A 9,276-nucleotide genomic window follows, 5' to 3' on the forward strand; every position below is an offset into this window, starting at 1 on the left:
TTTTAGTAGAGATGGGGTTTCACCATGTTGGCCAGGCTAGTCTCAAACTCCTGACCTCAGGTGATCCACCCACCTTGGCCTCCCAAAGTGCTGGGATTAGAGGTGTAAGCCACTGTGCCCGGCCTAAATTTTTTTTTTTTTTTTGAAAAGAAAAATAAGAAAAAAAGGAGCAGGCTCCTTTTTACTGCAGAACCCTGGATGGACAGGAAGCACCAGATAAGCTCTAAAAATGGAGTTGAATTTAGAGCTTAAAACAGTTTGAAAGGCTGTATAGGATTCAGTAAATCCCTTCATTCGTTCCTTCCCTTTGTACAACCACCTCCCCTTCCCAGCAAAAGACTGGAGGTTTACTCTTGAGAGATGTTGAGCCCAAGGGACTCTGAACTGGGTGGGAGAGGAGAACTGAAAAATAGGAGGTATAAGTTGAAGTCTGCATCCTCAACAATGAGGCCTCCACCCCTTCCACTCAGGTATCAGAGTCTTGGCAGCAGGTTTAGACACCCCCATAGGACTACTATGAGGATTAAATGAGTTAATACGTGTAACGTGTTCAGAATTGTGCTTGGTAAATAGTAAATGTTTAATATTATTATTATTATTATTATTATTATTATTATTTTTTGAGACGGAGTCTCGCTCTGTCACCCAGGCTGGAGTGCAGTGGCGCGATCTCGGCTCACTGCAAGCTCCGCCTCCCGGGTTCACGCCATTCTCCTGCCTCAGCCTCTCCGAGTAGCTGGGACTACAGGCGCCCGCCACCACGCCCGGCTAATTTTTTGTATTTTTAGTAGAGACGGGGTTTCACCATGGTCTCGATCTCCTGACCTCGTGATCCGCCCGCCTCGGCCTCCCAAAGTGCTGGGATTACAAGCGTGAGCCACCGCGCCCAGCCATTATTATTATTATTTTTGAGACGGAGTTTCGCTGTTGTTGCCCAGGCTGGAGTGCAATGGCGCGATCTTGGCTTACCACAACCTCTGCCTCCCTGGTTCAAGCGATTTTCCTTCCTCAGCCTCTAGAGTAGCTGGGATTACAGGTGCCTGCAACCACACCCGGCTAATTTTTGTATTTTTAGTAGAGATGGGGTTTCTCCACGTTGGTCAGGCTGGTCTCAAACTCCCAACCTCAGGTGATCTGCCTGCCTCAGCCTCCCAAAGTGCTGGGATTACAGGCATGAGCCACCGCGCCTGGACTTAATGTTATTAATAAACTAAACAGTTTATTATTAAACCAAATTAAAAGTGGTTGCTTCTGTACAGCCTGAATCAGATGGGAAGAAATGAAGTAGGGCACTGCTATTTTTCACTATAAGCTTTCAGGAATATTTGGCTTTTAAAATTATGTACGTTTATAAGAAGTTTTAAGTAAAAAGTAAAGGTCTGTCCCCACTCTCCACAACATATATAAATTTTAGAACAGGCTTCAGTCACACACCTATTCTTGTGGCTGGAAGCCCCACCAAAATCACAGGAAATGTATAGTAGGGGGAGGAGCTGCTGTCCAAATGGGTAGGGGGTTTTGGGGTTAACACAAAGAAAGTTTGGCGGAAAGAGTACTTCATAGATGACAATGATTGTTGGCTATCTCTTTACAGTTAACAGTTCCCTGAGTTTTTTTTTAAACATACGTACAAACATAGAAAGTGTCTATTTTAGTAATAGGATCATACTACTTGTTTTTATATCTGTACACACACACACACACACACACACACCCATATAGATAGTGGAGGATGGACGCAATGGCTTATGCTTGTTATCCCAGCACTTTGGGAGGCTACTCGGGAGGCTGAAGCAGGAGAATTGCTTGAACCCGGGAGGCGGAGGTCGCAGTGAGCCAAGATCACGCCACTGCACTCCAGCCTGGGCGACAGAGCTAACCTCTCTCAAAAAAAAAAAAAAAAAAAAAAAGTGGAAAGGCATTTAGAAAAAGTTGGAAGGCTAAATAGTCCTAGTTGAGTAATTTAGGAATGCTTTATATATTTTTTGTTATTGTTGTTAGAGACAGGGTCTCACTCTGTTGCCCAGGCTGGAGTGCAGTGGCGAAATAGCTCACTGCAAACTTGAACTCCTTGGCTCATGCAATCCTCCCACCTCAGCTTCCTGGGTAGCCAGGACTACAGATGTGTGCCACTGTACCTGGCTAATTTTTTAATTTTTTGTAGAGACAGGGTCTCACTTTGTTGCCAGGCTGGTCTTGAACTCCTGGCCTAAAGTGATCTCCTGCTTTGGCCTCCCAAAGTATTAGGTTACAGGCATTAGCCACTGTGCCCAGCTAAGGAGTGCTTTAGAAAACTCCCCGGAGGCAAAATAGTTGGCCCAAGATAGTAGAAACAGTTTCTACCTAGTTTCTCTAGAAAGGGCCAGTGTCCTTATCTTCTAGTATGAATAAAATCTTAGGGATGGAGGAGGTGGTGAAAACTGCCATAAACAGCATTGTTCATTTCAGTAAGTGGAACTTTTAATAACCTTTCTAGTTTCCTGCGTTGCTTCAGAAGACAAGTGTTAACAAGCCATTCTCCTGACTTTAAGCTTGCAATAAAGATTCTAGCACAGCATGTGATTTGTCCAGAGAATTAAACATGCAAGCTTGCATGTTGTTTGGAGGCTTATTATGACCTTCTCAGCCTTTCCATTTCTAAAATGATTTCTCTCTTTTGAGTCATTAATCCTAAGTATGAGTGTGTGTGTGCATGCATGTGTATTTGTGTGCTGTCATTTATTCAAAGGTGTTTTTACTTAAGGTGATTAATCCAAATGCATTGAAAATGATGCTGACCATATTAATTCTATTTAAAGCTTAGTTGTTAGCCAAATGCTATATAAAATCTTGTCTAGGAACAGTCTTAATCCTTTCAAATATTTAATACTTAAAAAAAGACTCTAGATCAGGGGTCTCCAACCCCCAGGCCATGGACTGGTACTGTTCTATGGCCTGTTAGGAACCGGGCCGCATAACTGGAGGTGAGCAGTGCACAAGTGAGCTTTACCACCTGAGCGCCGCCTCCTATCAGATCAGCAGCAGCATTAGATTCTCATAGGAGCACGAACCCTGTTGTGAACTGTGCATGTGAGGGATCTAGGTTGCGCAGTCCTTATGAGAATCTAACTAACACCTGATGATCTGAGGTGGAACAGTTTCATCCTGAAACCATTCCCCGCCCCTCTCCCCCTCCCGCCCCTGCCAACCCCGGTGCGTGGAAAAATCGTCTTCCATGAAACCGGTCCCTGATGCCAAAAGGGTTGGGGATCGCTACTGTCAATCATTTGCACAGATGGTTCGAAGACACTGGCTTCTAGATGAAATTGAACACTACCCCTCCATTCTTTACTTTCTAGAATCAGACTGTCAAAATGTCGGGAGTGAGTCAGGGTAGGAATCCCTGAGGAGGAAACCTCCTTTGAGAAGCAGATCCAGGACCCTCTGACATAGTGAGAAAGTAACAGGTCATTTTTTATAAAGAGTTTTTTTTTAGAGCAGTTTTAGATTCACAACAAAATTGAACAGAAGAGACAGAGATTTCTCTTGCACTCCCTGCACTCACACAACATAGCCTCCTCCATTGTCAACATTTCCCACCAGAGTGATGCATTTTTTGCAGCTGATCAGTCTACATTGACACATCACCACCCAATGTCCATAGTTTACACTAGGGCTCACTCTTGGTGTTGTACAGCCTATGGATTTGGACAAATTTGTAATGCCCTGTATCTACCATGATGGTATCATACAGAATAGTTTCACCACCCTAAAAATCCTCTATTCTCCACCTGTTCTGTTCTCCCTCTCTCCTCACCCCGGCAACCCTTGATCTTTTTACTGTCTGCATAGTTTTGCCTTTTCCAAAATGTAATATAGTTGAAGTCATACAGCATGTAGCATTTTCAGCTTGGCTTCTTTCCCTTAGTAATATGCATTCGAGTTTCCTCCATGTCTTTTCATAGCTTGATTGCCCATTTTTTGGTGCTGTTTTTCCATTGTTTGGATGTATCACAGTTTATTGATGCATTCACCTACTGAAGGACATCTTGGTTACTTCCAAGTTTTAACAATTATGACTAGAGCTGCTATAAACAACCATGTGCAGGTTTTTGTGTGGACATACGTTTTCAACTCATTTGGATAAATATCAAGGCAAGCAATGGCTAGATTGTATGGTGAAAGTATGTTTAGTTTTGTAAGAAACTGCCAAACTGTCTGCCAAAGTGGCTGTACCATTTTGCATTCCCAGCAGCAATGAATGAATGAGAGCTCCTGTTGATCTCCATCCTCACCAGCATTCCTGGTGAAATCAGTTCTCTGGATTTTGGCCATTCTATTAGGTGTGTAACAGTATATCACCAATGCTTTCATTTCCAGTTTTCCAGTGACATAGGATGTGGAGCATCTTTTCATATGCTTTTTTGCCATCTGTATATTTTCTTTGGTGAGATGTCGGTTCAGGACTTTTGCTCATTTTTAATTGGGCTCTTTTCTTTTCAAGATAGGATCTCTCTCTGTCACACAGGCTGGAGTGCAGTGACACCATCATGGCTTACTGCAGCCTTGACCTCCTGGGCTCAAGCAGTCCTCCCACCCCAGTCTCCTGAGTAGCTGGAACTAGAGGCACTTGCCACTATGCCTGGCTAATTTTTTTTTTTTTTTGAGATAGGGTCTCCCTCTTTTGCCCAGGCTAGAGTGTAGTGGTGCTATCTCAGCTCACTGCAACCTCCACCTCCTGGTTCAAGCAATTCTTCCACCTCAGCCTCCCGAGTAGCTGAGACCACAGGTGTGCCACCATGCCCAGATAATTTTTTGGTAGAGACAGGATTCACCATGTTGGCCAGGCTGGTCTCGACTCCTAACCTCAAGTGATCTACCCACCTGGGCCTCCCAAAGTGCTGGGATTACAGGCGTGAGCCACCGTGCTCAACCCAGGTTTTATTATTGAGCTTTAAGAGTTCTCTGTAAATTTTGGAAAACAGTCTCTTGTCAGACTGTTTTGGATGAATATTTTCTCCCAGTCTGTGGCTTCTCTTTGTATTCTCTTGACAGTGTCTTTCGCAGAGCAGGAATTTTTAACTTCAGTAAAGTCTAGCTTATCATTACTTTCTTTCACGGATTGTGCCTTTGGTGTTGTATCTGAAAAGTCATCACCATACCCAAGATCATCTAGATTTTTCATGTTATCTTCTAGGAGTTTATAATTTTGTATTTTGCATTGCAGTCTGTGATCCATTTTGAGTTAATTTACAAGTCATTTTGCTTTTTAATTTTCAGGCAAAATTCATGAAAAGTAAAGGAAGTTGGAGTAGCATATTAAAACATTTGGAAAAGTATGAATAGGCTTTCTCATTTATTAAGTTTATGGCCTTAAACAAACAACCTTTTAAAGTCTCAGATTCTTCATTTCATAATGAGGGTAATAGTACTGACCTCGTAGAGTTGATATGAGAACTAAATGAGATTGTGCATGTGAAACACTTGGGAGCTTCCCGCTTGCTGAACATGTGGAGATGCTGGGAGTGAGGCTAGCCCAGAGAGGGCATGGAAGCTACACCCCCACCCACTTGTCCTATCCATCTATCTGTTCATCTGCGTCCTTTGTAATAACCTTTATAATAAACTGGTAAATGTTTAAAAAAAAAAAAGCAAAACACTGAACATCACACCTGCATGGTAAGTAGCAGTTGTTCTGGATGGTTCTTGCTATCATGATGTAGATGAAGAAGATGAGGATGTAGACATAAGATGTAAGGAGAATTTTGATTTTTTTTTTTCATTCCCGATTGATTCTCAATTCCCTTTTTTTGGTAGGTGGTGGACTTTGTAGCAGCAACATTGCAGAGAGCCTGTGCAAGCCTGGCCCATCAGGCAGAGAGCACCGTGGAATCACAGACGCTGAGCATGTCCATGGGGCTGGTGGCTGTCATGCTAGGAGGAGCTGTTCAGGTGAGTTGTAGACATGAGGCAAGCTTGAATGGAGGGAAGGGAGAAGCGAAATACCAGTTGTTTTCCTTCCATACCCTTGTGAGAAATAAGAATGGATATTGTACATAGGAGAACCTGGATAAAGTAGTTAGTTTGTTAATGAGAATTCTCTCCAAAGTAGAGAACAAGAAAGTTGCACCATTTCTACTCTGTCACCTGAATAGACTTCACTATCAGGAGGGCAGGGTCCTTTCTACCTGTTACAATCTTAATTTGGGAACATCTAGCCTGGTGTTTTGCATCTGTGGTGAATACTAGATTTTCTGGCTCTCACTCTCCAAAGCTCAGCCCTTGTTTCTGCTACTGTTGTTGGGGAAAGTCCTTAGTAACCTGCTGGTTGCATAGGATTCATCTATTTTGAATGCTCCATTTTAGCACAGGATTCATTCTTCATCCCATGTCAGGTAGCATGTTAAAGCTTTGCTTCCAGCCACTTTTAAGTGTATATGTCTTTTACATACCTAATTTATAATTTTTAAATTTTTTTTGAAACACTACATATTGGCCAGGTGTGGTGGCTCACTGAGCCTGTAATCCCAGCACTTTGAGAGGCCGAGGTTGGTGAATCACCTGAGGTCAGGAGTTTGAGACCAGCCTGGCCAACATGGCGAAACCCCATCTCTACTAACGAGTGAAACTCCATCTCAAAAAAAATTAAAAAAACAAACAAACAAAAAAACCTACATATTGCATACTTGTGTGCCACACATACTAAGCTATGGTGCTGGGAATACAGCAGGGGACAGGGCAGACCCTCATGAAACTTGCAGTCCAGTAAGGAAGTCAGACACTAAATGACTGTTCAGAAATATACTTAGAATTGAATGAAGGTCCTCAAAAGAGAAGTGGCGGGTACCAAGAGCACGTAACATCTAACCTAGGCTGGGAAGATTTCCACCGAGGAAGTGTAAGCATAAGCTAAGATTTAAAGGAAACTCTTCCAAGTAAGGAAAACATCACGTACAAAGGCTTAGAAGCAGCAAAGAGCTTGGTATACTTGAGACACTGATAGAAGGCTGTTGTTGGTGAATTGTAGAGACCAAGGGGAAGAGCATGCCTGCAAGGACAAAAGATAGTCAAGGGCTAGACCATGCATGTGTGTGTGACTGGCTGATTACATACCAAGTTAGGTGAGGAGCCTGCAGGAAAGCAGAATAGGCTTAGTGTGAGTCTTATGAAATCTACCCTGCAGCCAGCCTGCTCATAACCCTTAACAATGAGTAGGATACCCTCTGGGAATGGATTTTTGAGCTTGAGGATTCAAATCTGACTCTGATTCTTGATGTATTAGAGTATACCTTTCACTAGCCTGTCTAGAAGGAAAGGGAATTTTATCTGGGCCTGTTATTAGTGTGAAGCCCATTTCTTGGTAGATTTACTTAGCACTTCTAATATATTTTCCATATTGTTTAAAAAAAAAACCTTTTGATTCAGTTTCTAGAGCCATAGTATACCCTTGCTGTTAGAACTATCAATGTTTGGGAGGCCGAGGTGGGCGGATCACGAGGTCAGGAGATCGAGACCATCCTGGCTAACACAGTGAAACTCCGTCTCTACTAAAAATACAAAAAAAAAGGTGGTGGGCGCCTGTAGTCCCAGCTACTCGGGAGGCTGAGGCAGGAGAATGGCGTGAACCCGGGAGGCGGAGGTTGCAGTGGGTGGAGGTTGCAGTGAGCCGAGATCGCGCCACTGCACTCTGGCCTGGGTGACAGAGCGAGACTCCGTCTCAAAAAAAAAAAAAAAAAGAACTATCAAGGAAAGTTTCGGCCGGGTGCGGTGGCTCACGCTTGTAATCCCAGCACTTTGGGAGGCCGAGGCGGGCGGATCACAAGGTCAGCAGATCGAGACCACGGTGAAACCCTGTCTCTACTAAAAATACAAAAAAATTAGCCGGGCGTGCTGGCGGGCGCCTGTAGTCCCAGCTACTCGGAGAGGCTGAGGCAGGAGAATGGCGGGAACACCGATGGAATAATTTTTCTTTTTTCTTTTTTTTTTTTTTTTTTTTTTTTTTCCAGACAGAGCCTTACTCTGTCACCCAGGCTGGAATGCAGTGGCAGAATCTCGGTTGACTGCAGCCTCTGCCTCCTGGGTTCAAGCAATTCTCCTGCCTCAGCCTCCCAAGTAGCTAGGATTACAGGCATGCGCCAACACGCCCAGCTATTTTTTTGTATTTATAGTAGAGACAGGGTTTTGCCACGTTGGCCAGGCTAGTCTCGAACCCCTGACCTCAGGTGATCCACCCGCCTCGGCCTCCCAAAGTGTTAGGATTACAGGCATGAGCCACCGCGCTCGGCCGGAATCATTTTTCTTAAGTTGTATTCTTATTGGATTTAGTTGGCCAAATTGATTTTTGTTTTTTTTGGTTGAATATTAATTTGAATAGTCTTTTTCCACAAGGTAAGAGTGTGCTTTTTTTTTTTTTTTTTGGCTTCTCTTTACTTCACACTTATCATTTCAAACCACATCCCAAATGGAAGATAGATCACAAAAATCTCCATTTCGCTTTCTAGAAGCCCATTGTTGGAGGGCTGGCTGTGCACATTAGTTGTGTTCTAAGACAGACTCACCTGACTGATGTCAAGGTTATACCTTGCAGGCCCCTGCCTTTCTGTGAGCCATCCTGACTCACTGGTTACATCCGGCATTCCTCTGACTTTGCAGTTAGTTAAGTGAACATAAGCACGTCACCCCCTATATCTTTGCCCTAGATCTACTACTTTTTTTCTGTTTGAATCATGGATTTGTAAATGGCCTCTATAGTAATGCTGGATTTTCTTTCTTTGTATTAGAAAAAATGTCATGATTCTGAATTGTGTTTTTAGTTAATCATTGTCAGGCTAACAATATACTGTTTTTTCCTATTTCTTACTAGGATTCGTTGTTTCAGCTAATTAAAAAAGAATCTAACATCATCTGAACCTTTTTTCTTTCTAATTTTTGTAATCTAAGTGATTATTAGAACATTGTGTCTGGGAAGAGGAGTTAATTTGGAAAAAGCATATATTTAAGACTGCTGACGGCCGGGCACGGTGGCTCACGCTTGTAATCCCAGCACTTTGGGAGGCCGAGGTGGGCGGATCACGAGGTCAGGAGATCGAGACCACGGTGAAACCCTGTCTCTACTAAAAATACAAAAAATTAGCCGGGCGTGGTGGCGGGTGCCTGTAGTCCCAGCTACTCAGAGAGGCTGAGGCAGGAGAATGGCGTGAACCCGGGAGGCGGAGCTTGCAGTGAGCCGAGATTGCGCCACTGCACTCCAGCCTGGGCGACAGAGCAAGACTCCGTCTCAAAAAAAAAAAAAAAAAA

The 9,276-nt window shown here is 43.5% G+C and overlaps 1 protein-coding gene across 8 annotated transcripts in view; it reads left to right on the forward strand.

Moving 5' to 3' along the window:
• Positions 1-9,276, forward strand: part of TANGO6 (transport and golgi organization 6 homolog) — a 241,790-nt gene that overhangs the window by 59,530 nt on the left and 172,984 nt on the right. For all 8 annotated transcript variants that reach the window (XR_004248798.2, XM_032157750.2, XM_058441145.1 and 5 more), the window contains exon 11: positions 5,797-5,931. Coding sequence is in view for 7 of the 8 variants with exons in the window: in XM_032157750.2 (XP_032013641.1) it covers positions 5,797-5,931 (135 nt within the window). In the remaining variant the exon portion in view is untranslated. The remainder of the gene's footprint in view (positions 1-5,796; positions 5,932-9,276) is intronic.

Source organism: Hylobates moloch, unplaced genomic scaffold, assembly GCF_009828535.3.
Source record: "Hylobates moloch isolate HMO894 unplaced genomic scaffold, HMol_V3 SCAFFOLD_6, whole genome shotgun sequence".
Lineage (NCBI taxonomy): Eukaryota > Metazoa > Chordata > Mammalia > Primates > Hylobatidae > Hylobates > Hylobates moloch.